The sequence below is a fragment of the Pteropus medius genome, unplaced genomic scaffold, assembly GCF_902729225.1.
Source record: "Pteropus medius unplaced genomic scaffold, Ma_sr-lr_union100, whole genome shotgun sequence".
NCBI lineage: Eukaryota > Metazoa > Chordata > Mammalia > Chiroptera > Pteropodidae > Pteropus > Pteropus medius.
Window position 1 is genome coordinate 6,430,758 of NW_024344437.1, and position 17,715 is coordinate 6,448,472.

At 45.6% G+C, this 17,715-nt stretch overlaps 1 protein-coding gene across 2 annotated transcripts in view; it reads right to left on the reverse strand.

Annotated features, from left to right (window-relative positions):
• Positions 1-17,715, reverse strand: part of MIPEP (mitochondrial intermediate peptidase) — a 156,718-nt gene that overhangs the window by 17,840 nt on the left and 121,163 nt on the right. Inside the window, exons 17-18 of one of the 2 annotated variants that reach the window (XM_039873046.1) lie at positions 10,308-10,429; positions 7,389-7,462 (exon numbers count right to left, since the gene is read on the reverse strand). The exons of the other annotated variant lie outside the window; for it this stretch is intronic. Of the exons in view, the coding sequence (XP_039728980.1) occupies positions 7,389-7,462; positions 10,308-10,429 (196 nt within the window). The remainder of the gene's footprint in view (positions 1-7,388; positions 7,463-10,307; positions 10,430-17,715) is intronic. 2 annotated transcript variants of the gene reach the window in all.

Here is a 17,715-nt window from a genome sequence, read left to right on the forward strand (position 1 = left end):
GGAATACTCGTGCTGAGGTGAACTCCCCGTGCGCATGTATTAAAAACTCGATTTCCTCCTGTTAAACTGTCTGTTACTTTGATCATCGGCCGGGCTAGGAGAACTTTGAAGGAGGGAGGAAAAGGGCTCACTTTCGGCCTGCATACGTCTAGTGTTGGACAAAGACTGCTTACGTAGCTGTCTTAAAGTGCCAGCTGTACTTCCGCTGACAGGACTCAGGGCTCCTCGACCATCATGTCTGTACTGCACAAATGGCACCAATGGTGAAGCCACCTGCTAAGCGCATGTGGCCTCTTAGGCTAGTAATCAGGTTATTAAAAAATTAAAAGCATCGGTGCTCACTGCCTGAAGATGCTGCGTCAACCACACGTTAATCTTTAAGAGCAGACAAAACTGTTTGCGTCAATTTGAATATCTGGGTCGTCCCGTCGGTGGGAGCCGTCTACAGCCAGAATGAATCTGCCTGTGACACGGGGTCCCCCGGCAGGAACTCCTCGGGGAGACGGGCCGCCTGGGGCTGACGCAGTGCAGCAGTGCAGGCCCCTTCGGCAGTCTGAAGGGGACCCGAGTTCCCTGACCTGGGTGCTTCCTCGGGTGAGTTCTGCCCGGCGGCTGACTGGTTTTAGGACCATGGCCACACTTCCTGCTTCCTTGTCCCTACCGCATCCTTTGTAACTTCGGCTCAGCTGGCCACTACCCCTCTGCGCTGACCGATGGGCCCCCACGGCTCTCCCTGGTACAAGAGCGTGACCGCCCACCCTCCCACTCCCCAGCCGTGAAAGAAGGAACTCGGGAGTTGTCCTTGACGCCCTCTCACTCACTTCCATGCCGAGTCAGTTCCAGGACCTGCTGCTCCTGCTTCGTAAACACTTCTTAAATCAGAAAACCAGAATAAACGCCCAAAACCTGTGACAGGGCCCACGAGGCTGCGCACGGCCTGGTGCCCGTTTACCTCCGGCCTCTGTTGTGCCACGACGCTCGTCTTCCACGGACACCGATGTGCCACTCTGGGCCCTCCTCATGGGTGGTGACAGTGGCACCAGGGATGGCTGCCAGGAAGCAGGGCAGCTGGCAAGTGGAGTCATGGCAGGGTGCGAACCATGAGTGGCAGGGCCATTACTGAACATCTTACCCAAGAGGCTTTCTTTGTTTTCATACTTTCAATTTTAGGGACGTTTTCTATTTACCGAAACTGTGAAGCTAGCACACGGTTCCCACAGACTCCGTGGCCAGTCAGTTTCCTCTATTATCTTATATTTATGTGTCACAACTACCCAGCCAACACTGACAGAGCATTAGAACTTAAGTCAAACTTTACTTGGATTTCCTTAGTTTTTTTCTAACGTTCTTTTTCTCTTCTAGGGTCCTACTCAGTGTCCCACACTACGTACACTTGTCACATAGCCTTAGGCTCCTCCAGACTGTCACCCTGCACAGCTGGCATGCCAGGGGTGGGCAGTTATGCTCCGCCTCCTTGGGGACGAGTATCTGCATAAAGTATCTGAAATTCTTCTGTCTCTACATAAAGTATCTGAAATTCTCCTGCATGAGGGATTTGTCCATTCTCCCCATTTATTTATTTATTTATTTATTTATTTATTTATTTATTCATTCATTCATTCATTCATTCATTCAATCACTGGTGTCAATATGGACTCGTGGATATGTATTTTGTACTTTGTGTTGGTTTTATTCCAATACTTTCTTATTTATTTGGTTCCTCAAACTGTTGCAGATTTGGCCATTGGGAACTCTGTTTTAGTGGACACCTGACTCCCTTTGACACATGCCCCATCACTGTGTATATGTTTCTGAGCACTGATCCTGGCCCTGCACAACGCTCCGGGCTCAGACTGCGCGCCTGGCCCTAGAATCAGCCATTTCTCCAAGGACCTCTGGTTCCTTGTAATGGAGAATGCTGTGAAGCCAACATCTGGGTGCTGGGTGTGCTGAATGCAACCAGGACTAAGGAGGTTTTTAAAGAGAAGAGTAGTTATTACCATAGATTGTATCGCTCTCCTTGGGGTCCAGAGAGGACCTTGTGGAATCTAAACCACAATTCTCTGGTTTGTTTCTTGAATAAAAATAATATGCAATAAGTTAAAAGAGATGCTATAGAATACAAGGTAGGATAATTATGGCAAAACTGAATGTGTTTTGAAAACCAGAAAGCTCCGCAGAAACGTAAGCTATTGATTTTCATCGGCTTCAGATAAGGCTCTGAGGACTTCTAGACTCTGCTTCCACGAGTTAGTCTGGCACACACGAAAACGAACCGAGGGAGTTTCACTGAGAGTCGACTCATTTATCTCTTTCTTTTATTCTTATCTGATGTTGGGTCCTTTTAAAAACTTCATAATTACTTTGTATCTCTACTTCCTCACTACTTTTGGCCAGAGGGATATAAAAATAAAGCCAAGAGTTTCTCTTCTGGAAAGAAGCAGAGAAATAAAGCTGTTTAGTATTTGAGAATAACCGCTGGAATGCTAACATCTCGGATGTTAACCTTTCCTTTCCCTCACGGAATTCTCTGTGCAAAGGTTGAAGGGTAAGAACACTATATCGCGAAGGCAGAGACACGTGACTTAATTGGGCACCACGCTAATTTGGCTGTGGTGAGAATCTTTCTCTAAGAACCACCATGACTAAAAAATGAACCACCATGGCTAAAAAATGAACCACCATGGCTAAAAACGACCATAAGCTAAGTTGATGGCATTGCCAGAAAAGTCTAAAGGGGCTCGCGTGAAAGCAGATTCAAGATCATTTTGTTGAGGACCGGGGACCGGCGGATGGCAGGCAGGCAGGCAGGCCTCTCCAGTGTCAACAGGAATAGTTGGGATGTGACTTCAGGCTTCGGGGGCCATTAAGGCCTTGAGCTCGCGTTACTTGCATCTTCCATGTTCTAAAGACCAACTCACTATCAAGTCAGAATTTAAAGATCAACTTTGAAGTCGAGAAGACAGGCAGCACAAAAAGAGAATGAACTTGGACACAGTTAGTTTATGGATAAAAATGGGACAATAAGAACTATGTTATAGGGGATTAAATGAGGTAGCATCACAGAAAGCACATGGCACGTGGCAATTTTTCATTATGTTAGCTTTTTTCCTGGTTATTTAAAGATGAGTATAATCTGAACCTAAAAATTCAATAAGGATCATTTACTCGAGAATTTTAAATAATATAAAACACTAAAAGTCGTCTACAGAGAAGGATAAGTATCCTCGCATTGAGTAATTTACGTCACTCACAAAGTGGTGAAATAATACAGCTTCAATCCCTAAGAGCCACAGAATTCCACTCTTTCATGTGTTGTCGTAAGAAGCAGCTCTATTTCCTAGTGGATACAAATTATGACCTCCTTGCTACTCACACACCATATCGTACATTTATTTTTCTAGAAAACCATATACTTTCTGAAATGATCGTATCAAAAACTAAACTTTGGATCATGTTCGCCCCAGCACACTTAACAAATATTCTAGCATAGATTTTTTTCAAATGGTAACATGAGTGAAAATACCATATCATCGTGGTTTCTTTTAAGCCAAAACTTTAAGTTCTCTTATTACTTAGAAAGGCGATACTTAACATCAACCAGGAAATGCTGTTGGGGGTATGGAACGAACAGCAGAAAACTTAACATTGACAACTGAATACAAAGAACTCAACCTCACCCCAGAATTCTTGGCAATTAAGAAAGTTGGTTTCGGTCAGGTATTGCCATACTGTGCTTAGTGGGGGATTAAGTAACTAAATATTGTGCCTATAACATATATCTTTATATGCGATACATGTGTTGAAAACTAGATAAAAATGTAATTTGAATCTCGATGCTCTTTCTATTGCGTCTATCACATCAATTCTCTCTCTCTCTCTCTCTCTCACACACACACACACACACACACACACACACACACATCCCTTCAGAAATGGACTGAAAAAAGAACTAAGGAGAAGCAGATTAGAAAGAAGTGTTTTGAAGTCAAATCACATTTTGTCTCCCCCAGGGAGATTAAATGACTTTCTCAGGTAACTTATGGATGGGAAGTAGCAGACCTAATAACGGCAAATCCAATTCTACTGCACCACGGGACCACTTTCTTCTCTGAGGAAGGGTATACGATCATTAAGACTACTTTGTTGTCTTTAAATGGTGTTGTTTAGAGTGTAGAGTAAACAAATACAGACTCTTTGAGAAAAGCTTCTGTTGCTGCAACTTAACGTTGTTCCTGTGGGCCCCCTCAATATTCTAAAGTTAAGAGTTAGCACAGAAACATGGTTGCCCGGCAGAAGCCTCTAACTGGTGGATGTGGGGCAACCCACAGGGAGAAAGGAAGCAGAGGAACGCTGTGTCCTCCGGGACTTCCTCACACTGGGTTCTGGACACAACGAGGCTCATCCATCTGTGGGGACTAGAGGAGACCGAGGCACTAAGAGCTATCGACAACTCATTCTGAACAACATAAGTAATCTAAAAGTTCACCTATGTAGTATCGATTATTCAAAGATGAACAGTATTACGTAGTTTATTTATTTGAATATGTATCATTCAAAGAGCGTAAGTTCAATGCATAGGTATTCTGACTTCAAGAAATGGCTGGGAGTTAATTTGAAACTTAAATCATAAGTAAGGAGGTTAATGAGGTTGTCGTTTGGTCAGAGAAGTATAAAATTTGAAGGTAGGTACAGTCATCCTGTATCCACGGGAGCTTGATTCTAGGAGATACCCCGCAGATACCCAAACGGAAGATGCTCAAGTCCTTTAGTCAGCCTTCCGTATCCATGGGAACGGAAACCGCAGACACAGAACTCATGCACGCGGAGGCCCTACTGCATTCTACTTCTTTACCTTTTGCTACTTAATATAATTCTTCATGTTAACCTAGTAAGTAAATAAAATACGTACGGCACCCAGAAAAAATTACGTTTTCATAACAGAATAATACCAACTCAATCGTTTATGCGTTTATACTGTAGTTCTCAGTAATCGCACCAGTCCCTCCTACGGATACCCCGGTGTTAAGACTATGAGTCATCATTTATAACATTCCTGTGTGGGGGACAGGCTGCGTACAAGAAAATGAGAAGCCACTGCTGGTCTTGTCTTACAAATCCAACCCCATAAAGTGACAACAGGCATAACCTCTCTGCACGTCCCCCATTCATCTCTGACATGTAACAAATCATGTGAATTAATGAGATATGACAGAATAACATTAAGGAACATAGGAGAGTTTAAAAGCTGAACCGTTCTATTGTTGGTGTTAACTGGAATCCGAATACTTTATCATCTCTGGTTGGAACCATGGTCTTGTTTTTCTCTCATGAGTGTGTGAATTTTAGTGTGGAAAATATTAAGTTTCTTAACACGAAATGTTTCATATAAAAAACAGAATTTTTAGAGAGGTTTTTTTTTTTTCTTCTTTTTTTACAACATTCTTGGAAGCAGAGTAGAAAAATATACCAGCCAAAAGACAAACATTGAAAAGGATTCAAATTTTTTTTTTCTTTTGATGGAACCACATGTAAGCTAATATTTATATGCAGAGAGCATTTAGACCCTGGTCCCAAAATGGATAAACTAAGCACAGCTATGGGGAGAATGTACCTAAGAAAAAGTTTATACGAGAAAGCAACGCTGAAGCGTCTCTTTTGATCGCAACTCACAGGGGGCTGTCGACACAGCACCAAAAACTACCAGCTAAAAAGCATACGACTCAAATGTTCTGTTGCTTTCTATTAAGAGCCAATTAATTTCACGTTTACCTGAGTCTGTAACAGACCCTTAACTTAACTAGGTGTCCTGTTCCACAAACATGTGAAGCAGCACAGACGATAAAGAGCTTTGTCTCTGCTGTTAGTCGCAGGTTCAAACCCTGGGTCTTCCACTCGCCCGCTGCCCATGACTTGGGCCAGGAGCTGACCTGCTCGTTCTCTGTAAAATGGGGATAATGATCATGCCCACCTCATAGGGTTGCTAGAAGATCAATCATACACAAAAACCATTTAAAACAGTCACTAGATAGAGCAGGGGCAAATAAAGGTCAACTGGAAAACTGAGGTGGCACCAGCACCCCCTCTTCCTCTTGAGAGGTCACTTCCGGGGCATAATCCACTGATGGAAGACAGAAGTGATATTGGCAAAGGACCACTGGGCTGTGCGACATAAAACCGTCGGGTCTCTGGGCCGGCTGACTTGTTTTACAGGCTTGCCCGGCGTAGGGCAGATCGAGCCTGGGTGGACGCACTTTCCCAGATCGGCTGGTGGAAAGCAAGTCCCACAGAGCCGGGCTCTCGTCATCGAGGCTGTCTTTCAACACTTCACCTTGGGCACTTATAGCGCCCCCTGGCACACGATGTGCACTGGACAGACACCGGCCCTTCTACAGGAGCGGCTGAAGGGGAGGCCCTGGAGCACTACTGAAAAGGGTGACAGGCGTCTGACTGAACAGATCAGGCGAGAAGACATGCATGTCACACCCAGGGCCCTCAAGGCCCACTCAGCTACTGTGGCGAACGTGGAGTCTCCCCAAGTAACTGGGGGTTATTTCCCGAACGCCATGTTCAGCAGATAGAGGAATAAGCTGCCTATGTAATCGTCCATATACTGAAAGCACCCGAGAGATAACATTCGTATCTTCCTCGAAATATTTCTGAGAACATTTTATGAAAAATCATGATGGCCCGCCTCTATTTAAAATTGAATTTTCAGTGAAAATACTTAAATTTTAAAATTACCCCACTTCCCCCCAAAAAATTACATAGGAAAACAAGCATGGCGATGCCTTAGAATTCATTAATTAGGTTCCAACTTTCTGGCAGGTAAAAAGTCCAACCCGATGCCTTGGAATTCATAGCGAATATGTAGGTAAGCTTTTAGAGAAAGAAATAAAGGAGTAAGAAATAAACGAATTTCTTTTTTCAGCTAAAGAAATACATTGTGATCTACTAAAATATAAAGGTAAATTTTCTGAGAATCTGTGACAAATTTACAAATTTATGACAAACCTAACCACTTCCACTTAGAGTGTTAGTAACATCTTAAAAGCTGAAGTGTGAAATTTTATCCCGGCATCTAAACAAATTACAGTAGCTAAAAATTTATCTGTTATTTGAGATTCGATAAAATAGAAATGAACATTAGAATAGAAATACAATACGAATTAATTTGTCATTTGGGATACAATGAAATAGAGGCTCAGAGAAAAGTACATAGCTGAAGCATCATCTTTTTAAAAGAAAAAAAAAATGTATGGAGAAAATATGAAACAGCTGCCATTAGAGATGGTGTAAAAGCCTAACTCAAGGGCTAACGCTCAAACACAGAGCTCACGAAGCCTTGAAGGAAACCCACCAGGAAGTCCCGTGCTCCCTGGGCTTACCTTGCACCATGAGGCTGGGCTCCCTGCCCCCGCCGTGGGCCAGCATCTCTCTGCGGTAGCGCTCCCCGGCCGCCCTGGGGACACAGGACACTGTTACAGGCGCCTGCACACACGGCCTGCTCGGCCCCCGTTCACACTTGTCTTGAGTTTCTCAAAAGAAGCCACGCTGCTGTCATATGCAGAAAAACTGCCACCGTGAGACAATTTGGCGTTTTACTTTCTCGTTTCTAAAAACCTACTTCTGATTTGGAATTTATTCTAATGAGTAAAACCAGGGGTGATATATTTCCTGTAAAAGGTTAACTGTATTCTTAGCTGTTTGGTAGCAAGCAATCTCTCTTGATCGAAAGGATTATTTAGTTTACGTATTATAGGATAAGTAAAATATTAAATCCTATTCGCCATCATCTTTAGGATAAATCGAGATTTGAAATTATTTATACCGTTCTTTACTTTCATAAAAGAACTTGAGATGGGACCTAACGAAGAAAAATAACACTATGAAATGAGTGGGGCAAAAAGCTGGCAGGAGAGGGTTAATTACACCAGGAGGCCTTGGCTAGGGAAACGGCTGAGGGAACAGACACCTGACTGTGGAGTGTGTGGGTGGCGGAGGCAGAGGAGGCGACAGCTTGCTCTCATCCCGTCGCTGATGCGCTGTCAGCTGGGTTCTACGAGGAACACTGGAACACCACGAAGGCGGGTTTTGAAGAATTTTTATAGACAGAAAGTCTCCAAATTAATGGTGCCCGGATGCAAGCTATAGAGTGCTGCTCTTTCGTATTTTATGGAAAATGCAACTTCTTCAAGGCAAATGACTGCACGTTAGGATGACATAAATTAAATACATTTTGATGTTTTCATCCCATTATTTCTGTAGCATTTTACATATGGGCGATTTTGTGACCGTGATCTCTAATCAGAATTTTTGACGGCATGACTGTATCAAAAAGATGTTCTTATCGAACACTAATTTGGGTTCCATCCTAAAGTGAGCACTAAGGCAAAGTGCCATGAAGCAGGAGACATAGACAGGAGGCTGGGCCTTCTCAGGGGACGGGGCTGCCGAGAGGCCCTGCCTGACACCAGCCTGCGGGGCTTGACGTCCCCTCCCAGCTGTCCACAGTTCCCCCGGCCTGCACTGGATTCCCGCCTCAGGCCCCCGGTCTCCGCCTGCCTCAGCTCTACGCTGCCTGGCCTTCCTCACGTCAGAGTCCAGCCTGGTGATTTTTCAAAAGTGGGATCAAAAAGGATCTTTTGACAGAGCTTAGAAATTTTCTAGTCCAATGTGCATTTTTATGAGCTTACTTTTACATGTCTATAAAAATATGACCACAACATGCCTAGGCAAGAATGCATATATAAACAAGACATAAATACTTGGAAATATATCTATGTAATACTATGTGGTTTTCTAATAAAGTGCAGTTCCTTTAAACAAAATAATATTTTGTCTATTTTATAAAAATCTCCAGTAAAAAAAAAAAAATTGTAATCCCCATAACTGATTTATTATAGTCAATTTTGGCTTTAGATCCTTTGAAAATAACAAAATCTAAAAAGCAGGCCACATGTCTGCAGTGTGCAAAAGACAAAGTAACATGTGGGTACCTGGCTGTAAAACATTTAAACATTCTGTTACATTAGATTCAAGTTCAAAAGGTTTTGGATCTGAGCGTGATTATTAACTGCTGAGAAAATCTAAACCTAGGGCCAACTGTACGAAAAGCTGAAGAGCCACAGAGGGAGTTGTGGGGAGAGAAGGGACTAGGAATCAGCAGCCCTAGATGATAAGCTCACTCTACCTCGTCAACTATGAAGCCTCGAACAAATAAAATAATCCATCCTCTCTGAACCTCGGTTTCCTCTCATAAAACGTACGAGCTCTGCCAAGGTGGCTGCGAATGTAAAACAGCATGCCCTGTGAAAACTCTAGGGCCCTCTGGAAATATAAGATGTCATCCTTGTGAAACCACGGGAAAGCAGGGTGGACAGTAGCCATGGCCAGGACTACCTGCCAGACGCGTGGAGATGCATTTACCATGTGGTGAGGAGATCAGGTGTTTTCCGCGGCTCCCAGACCAGGTAGTAATGAGTGGCCTGCTTTCAAGGGACGGCCCTCCTAAGGACTGGGGACACCAGATGCCCTTCCTGCTTCTGTCAAAGGGGCCCACTCTTGCACTTCTGCCCCAACGGGAGCCTCGTGACAACCCAGGGGGACAGGCCCTCCGCCCTCTCCTGCAGGGGGGCATCCTTTTCCCCAGCTGAAGTTTCCTGGGGGGTCGTGAAAGGTCCTCACTGGCTGGAGCGGAGAGCTTCACCCTGAGGGGGCAAAGTCCCCGCAGACTCACAGGTGCCCGCACTGTCTAACCGGGGTGCCGTTCCCCTTCTCAGACTCCTACTGACCTCCACGGGGAAGGAAAGTGCTCCAAGGTCAGGCAGAGGGAGAACTTTCCAGAAGAAACAGGACCGCCGGGGTTCAGTGGGGCTGCTCTCTAATGAAGAAGCAGCGAGCCAGGCAGCTCTGAGCAAACGAGGTGCCCAAAATGAGGACGCCCATCCCAGTGACAGGGAGCACTGGGAGCAGGGTCTTGACGACGGGAGATGCTGGAAAGCTGCGAAAACCCACAGTGGGCCATGGACACAGTGCGGTCTGGCCGTCACGTGCAGAAGCTCAGAGCCCTCACACAGAGGTCTGCGGGCGCGAGGGCAGGCCGCCTCGCCCCCATCGCCATCAGCAACCGGCAGGGGCCACAGGGGCTGCAGCGTGAGCAGGACGCACGCTGTCTAGCGCCCGGGAGGGGGGCTGTGCCTGAGCGGCTGAGGGTCTCAGAGCCTGATTGGATGCAGGGGGGTGGGGGTGAGTGAAGCTGAAGGGGATGTTTTATGACACACACACCACCTGCCGTCCCTTATTACCTGTTAAAAGGATCCCGTAGAAAACATTCCTTCCACACCATAGACGCTACTGCCCTGGACATCAGGTAGGAGTAATACTTGGCGCCATAGCCCACAAGGTGGCTGAATCGCAGCTGCCAGGCCTGTCAGAACAGAAGCACAGCACGGCAGAGAATGATGTCTCTGTTTTCAGATGTGCATGAGAACACAATGAAAGCACATAGGAAATCCGCACACGTGTTCATTTAAATTTCACCCTAGAGGGCCGTGTCACTCACGATATTCATATTTTTTCACACTTTACACCCTGGACTGTGTCCCCTCAAAATTCATATGCTGAAGCCTGAACCCCTAGTACCTCAGAACGGAACTGTGTTTGGAGAAGAGGCCTCGAACAGGGTGATCAAGTTAAACGAAGTTGTTAGAGTGAGCCCTGATCCCATAGGTCTGATGCCCTACGGGCGACACACCAGAGACAGGCGCACACACAGGAAAGGCCACACGAGGACACGGCAAGGCGGTGGCCGTCTGCAAGCCAAGGAGAGAGGCCTTCGGAAAACCAAACCTGACACCTAATTGTTTTGTACAAGTTTGTCACTGCTGGGGTTCATTTCTCTGTCAGCGGCAGGGGTGATGATGACGGGGCAGGGCTGGACTCTCGCGCCCATTCCAGCCCCTCTGGAAGGCCATCGGCATCCGAAGACGAGACTCTGGGCCCGACAATGACATCGTTACTATGAGAAAGGCCGCGTGGGAGTTCGTGGAAGAGTCTCTTCCCTGGAGAATTCTTTTCCTGTAAACCCTGTTCTTTCTCTGCTCCTAAAAGCTGACAGTACCTACACTCTGCTTGGTTAGCAGGGGGCGGGCTTCCCAAATGCAAGGCAGAAGCTCCCCGCGGCACACGCCTTCTGCACACTGCTACACACAGCTACAGTCACAAACGCGATCGCTACAAGGCATGCTGATGACTTTAAAGTGTTTACTTTTCTGAAACAAACAAATCGGACATGTGATGATCCACTGTGTTCTGATGGATGCTTTATCCAACATGCAAACTTTTTGAAAAATAAACTGAAGCCTTAGATAGTTTTAAATTTTTTTAAACTTTTATTAAAATTATTGGGGTGACCTTGGTGAATAAAATCAAATAAGTTTCAAGTGTGCAATGCAACAATACGTCATATATATACTGCACTGCGTGTTCACCACCCCAAGTGAGATTTCCTTCTGTCACCAGACATTTGACCCCCTTTACCCTATCCACCTCCTCGAGCCTAAGATGATCACTATTTAATAAATCTTTTAGCTACCTAGAAAATAAAGTATGAAGTATAATCCTCGCCACAAATCTATAAGCTAGATAAGCAAATTCCACCTAACTTATTAAAGGACAAATATTAAAAAACATAGATGGCTCCTGGATCGCAGTGGTATGGCCCAGTTCAGAACGTGCTCCAAGTCCTATGCCCGCGCCACGGTGACTGTGACGATGGAGTCGTAGTGCCGGTTACTCTGAATGTGGCCCACACTGTTAGGGCGCCGTCTGCCCGCTGGTTACTCTGAATGTGGCCCACACTGTTAGGGCGCCGTCTGCCCGGATTGGGCAAAGGCGCAGTTACAAAGGAAAGCCTCCAGGGCACGCAAACTAATGCAGCACGTGAGTTTATCGGGGCAGAGATGGACCATTATTCTCATTATCTGCTATCCCCGCTTTCCAAAAGGATATGATTGTCAGTAAGGTAGGCGCTTTGCAGTTGTGTCCTTGAAGGAAAGAAGTGTGCCTCTTCCTCCTTGTGGCGCACCCTGTCGGACCACCTCGGAAGGTGAGACCCCAGCCACGAGGGAGCTGTACACCCAGAGCATGGCCTCCGACCCCCTGACCACCGCCAGTGCTGGCAAGGTGTTGCTGCTATGTGGGGTCTGTTTCAGGAACCAGACCTGGATCCTTCCTACTTCGCCCCCATCCCAGGGGACACCACCACCACGGAGCACCACGCAAAACAAACACGAAGAGCGAGGGGCTAAAGGGCTGGAAGCTCATCGGTGGCCTTGCCCTGCCTGGCTGGGAGGATGTGACTGTACGTGCTCCGGGCACAGTGGGGGGCCCGGGAAGGCAGAGACAGGCTTTACACCCCGTTTGCATGCGAGCGGCATTTAGATATATAAAAGGCAGGTAGCCAAGGACCACCTACGGGTTAAATTCTATTAGGACAAACTCCGAATAGCTAAATTTTTAGTCAAAGAATTGGGTCCTTTTGGAATTCATTTATAACCTATACACAGTTCTGTCCGCACCGTTTTATTTGGAGAAGGGATCTATGGCAGCTTTTGTGTTATGCTGGAATCTTCATGGACCACTGGTGATTTTCTCATATCAAGCCACTGGGACACGATGGCATCTTCTGCAACGGAATACGGCCGGCTGTGCTAACGCGATACTCCGCCGATACTGCGTCTCATGCTTTTGAGGATACGAGTGTCTCTCAGGGCGACAGCCCCAAGATGAGCAGCACACAGTTAAGGGGCTCCGTCTCTGAAAGCTTTCCTTCTTGGTGATCTGCCAGGACAAGTTTGGCAGCCTGTGCAGTACTGAGCTGAGTGTAATTCTGTTTAGATTCAAGCTGAATAGAGCTTTGTTTTGTCTTGAGAGCAGGCCTACTTCCATCGTGGCATTTGATTTGAGCTAAGAAATGTCTAGGTTCCTTAGTTTCATCGACTTGTAACTGAGTTCCCACATAGACAGAGTGGCGAAGGTAAGACCTTTCAGAAGTGCAGAAAGGGACATCGGGACGCGTGTAACGCAGTTTCCCGCGCTGCCGCCCACTGACCTGCACGCAGACGTTCGGCCCAACGCTCGCCTCGCCGCGTCTTGCTGTCTAATTACAGGCTAGGGCTCGGTACTACGCCCTGTCCATGCCCCACGACACGCTAAATAAGTTACACCTACCTCTCATCGGCGGTTTGTAATTTTATGACACACTAAGACCTACAATTTCACTGCTATGCGACCACAAATGGCTGAATTCCTGCTAATTCGACCTAATATTAAGTCCTTGTTGCCATTTTACTCGTTCATCAAGAAAAATGAAAGACAGAATTTCATTTCAAGCTCTGGACTTATTACAGCATCTGCCTTTTAACTTGAAGTTTTCTTCTTCCTAATGGATGTTTGTCAGAGGGACAAAAGAGTTTGCTCTTTCTTCAGTGTGTGATGTGTCGATCTGACCTCAGAAACGAAGAATTCAGTTCTGCAATTTCTTTTTTTTTCTGACTAGTGATGTAGATTGCCCAATCCTCACACTATTCCAAGACAAGGCTATTTAAGCTTTTCTTGAGTTAGAAATCTCACGATCCCATATGAAAGACAAAAACTTGGAGCAGGCGAAGCAGCATGGTGGGTACGCCATGGAAACGGGAATTTGCTTTAGGACTCAGACAATTCTTGTCTGTACAGTCCTTTTCCAACGGCACAATTTTCCCCCATCCACATCGGAGACAGAGCTGGTGATGGAAAAGCAGGAAAGGAGCTGGCTACTTGCTACCATCGTCCCCGCTTCCCACCAGGATCTGCTTCAAGATGCCCAGATTCCAGAAACGCGAGTGGTACCATGCCCTGTCTATACCACAGTTCTTCCTATACATACATGCCTGTGATGAAGTTTAATTTATAAATCAGGCACGGTATTACATCAACAACAATAACTAATAAAATAGAACACATAACAATACCCTATAATGAAAGTGATGTGAGTGACTTTGGGTGTAAAACAGGGTGACTCGAACACAAGCATGGCGATACCTCAGCAGTCAGTATGATAAGCCAGCCAGCCAAGTGACTAATGGGCAGGGAGCATGTACAAGAGTGGACACACTAGACAATGGGGTCATTCATGTCCCGGGCAGGACGGAGCAGGATGGCAGGAGATTACACCTTGCCACTCAGAACGGGAATTAAAACTTACGAAACGTTCATTTCCAGAATTTTCTACTTATTGTTTTTGTACTGCGATTGACCGCGGGGTAACTAAAACTGCAGAAAGCGAAACCGTGATTTAGGGGGGACCGCTGTGTCTACCTGAGCTGCAAACCTAGACCAGGGACTAGCGCAGAGGGCGCACTCTCAACTATAGGTTAAGTGCTGGATGACCGAATAACCCTTTCTTTTAATGGTGTTCTCAAGTAGCACATCGTTTCTTCGTTTCTAGCTATGTAAATACAGATTTGCATTTAGCTAAAATTTATTTTAAAACAATCTTATCAGTGGAGCTTTATAAACTGCATGAAAACAGAAATGACACTCGTCGCTTCCTTGGTGTGTGTCATACTGGACTGAAATTTCTTTAAGGGCAAGGACCACAGTGCTTGTGCATGGCTAGTCTCTGCGTGGTCCCTGGAGCATGACGGGAATTCAACAGCTGTCTGCTGAATGGATAGATGGACGCACGGAGAGATCAGTGGGTGGGTGGACAGACACGGGATTCTTTCACAGTGATGCATGACGTCACTGACAGACTTCTGGCTGAGAGGAGGCGGCGGGCATAACATCCATATCGCAAACAAGAGGCTATAACAGTGCTAAAAACAACTTTTGGATCTCAGGGTGACTATCAATGCTTTATTTTTTATTTTTTTTTTAAGAATTCTTTGACTACATTATGTAATAGATGATATAAGAATCTATTCTTGATATCGAGCCTGGAGGCTCGTTTTGGCACCCAATCTCCAGGTCTGGGCTGTGTCAGGATCTGTGTCATGCTTCCTAGTGTGTGATTTCAATCTCCTTCAAGCTTCAGAGATTCTAAACAAAGACGGGCCAGCAACACCATACGAGCTCATAGAGGCCGACTGTTCAAGGCGACCCGTGGTACTCAGGATGACCGAATGACAGCAGGACGAGAGAGGCACACTCCTGGACTGGTCTGCGCAGGCAGACCGTTCCGACTTCCCACATTCTGCACGGACAACGTGACTGGTTTGTGGGGTATCTCTACGATACCGAATCTCTGGAGTCCAAAAGTGTTTCACGATCAAGCACCATGAAGAGCAGGAGAGATTCTCCTGTCCATACTCTCGTGTTCGTGCCCTCTCCTCACGGGTATGCGTGTGTGTATGTATCCTCCACGAATCCACATAGACCAGTAATTCTAACTTGCTACAAGTCCCTACTGACATCTACCAAAACCCATGAAACGACAGTGACAAATAAAAAGGAATTCTCGATTTTCAACATAAAGGCTTCAAACGTAACACAGCTATCATGTTGGACACACACCCAGGTGGCTCCCATGACCCTGTCTTCCCGTTCACATCTTTGTGGAATCCTCTCCCTCTGACTGTGGCCAAGACCTGTGCCTGGCTTCTAACCAACAGAAGATGGCACAGGTGATGGAACGTCATTCCCACAGTTAGTTACGTTACACACAGCGTCTCCGTCTGGCTAGCAGGCTCACTCCAGAAAACCTCCCTGGTCGCCTGAGGAAGCCAGTGGCCACGTGGGGAAAGCACAGCTGGCAGGGACAGGGGTCACCCTCCAGAATCTGGGTGGAGAGATTTAAGACCCGGGGGTGGCCTCTGAGAGATAAGGGTGTCCTGTAGCTAACAGCAAGAAGTCAGGGCCCTCGGTTCCCCGCTGAAAAGATATGAACTCTGCCAACAACCTGGGTGAAGCAGCCAAGTCCCCAGCTGACATCTCAACTGCAGCCTCGTGGAGACCCCGAGCATAAGACGCAGCTAAGCTGTCTCTGCCTCTGGTCCACAGGAGCTGTGAGATGTAATTGCTCTAAGCTACTGAGTTTGTGATAATTGGTTACACAGCAATAGAAATCTAACACCATTATCTATTTCAAAAGATGACAGCTGTGTTCAGAAATACTATTAAGAGAAATAAATTCCTGAACATATGGAGGGATACCTATATTTATTAAATGTATACCTTGTGCCTTCATGAAAATCTTTTGAGGAAGGTAAATATTTCATAAGTATTTTAACAGATTATACTTAAAAAAGAGTAATTCGGGCAAGACTACTGGCGGAGATTGTTTAGCAGCCCCTCTTCCTCTTAGGCTCACCGCCCGCCCCCCACCCCATGAAATCTGATCAAGGCTTGAGGTCCTTCTGGCAGAGACTTCAGTTCCCAGGATTCCTTGAGGCTCAGCATGGCTGTGCTACTGCATTTTGAAACAGATGTGAGTAAGGGGATGTGCACAACCAGGTCCTTCAGAAGAAAGCTGCTCACCTTCCACGTCCTCCTTCCCCCTTCCTGCTAGCCTGGAAAAGGTGAAACTGGAACCAGCACCATGGACTTCAAGATAAAACCCAAATGTGGAGGAGCCTCCAGCCCCACAGCCCTACCTGTTCACTTGTGCCTTGTTCGGCAAAAGGAGATAAATTTTGTTTTAATTAAATAATTGTATTTTGGGGGTCTTTGTCCCAGCAACTTTGCCTGCATTCCAACTGACAACCACGCAGGTCACACACGTGGGAGACAGGATTCAAAGCCAGGTGATTTTCTAAATGCCTCTTTCCTACTCCATATTGCACATCCTAAAGTAATTATGTGACTTACTGCTTCCTGTGAATGTGAAATTATAACCATTTTGATTTCAAATTCCTAACTCCCAAAACAAATTCCTAACACCACACTTGTATGTTTATATTTGATACCTGTGACTGACCAAACCTCTTTAGACAGTTAACGGTAACACCAGGCTCACTGTCACCGATGTACAAAATGCTCACAAGAGCGTGTCTTTTTAGTGTGCCAACTGCAACTGTCAATTTTATTTTGCATATGAATATCGGGGAAAAAAAGCTTTGCAAAAGAAAAAAAAAACCTGGAAATATCAGATTATGCCTATCAAATCTAATTCATTAGCAGAGCAAAGATGTAACTGCTTCAAATGGGAATGTGTTTAGTAGATGAAACAAGGCGGTGTAATATTAATCTAATTAAGTGAGCTAATAAATAAATAGCAACGAGCATGGAACTGGAACCAAGACATGCGGGCTATTATTTTCCTAGTCAAAGTTCCCTAATACTGCTATTCTTGCCTGTAACATCTCAAGAGAAAAATGCAGATTCTTCTTCATTCTCAAGGAATCCATGGTCAAACTAAAACCATTAGAAAACAATAAATAAAATGGCAACGGTAAGTCCATACCTATCAATGATCGCTTTAAATACAAAGGGACTAAAGTTTCCAATCAAAAAGTGGCTGGATGGATTACAAACAAACAAACAAACAAACAAACAAACAAACAAGACCCAACTATATGCTGCTGCCAAGAGACACATTTCAGCTTTAAGAGACACGCAGAGGCTCAAATTGAAGGGATGGAAAAAGATGTTCTATGCAAATGGGAAAGACAACAGGGGAGGCTATACCTATATCACACAAAATAGACTTTAAGCCAAAAAACAATAAAAAGA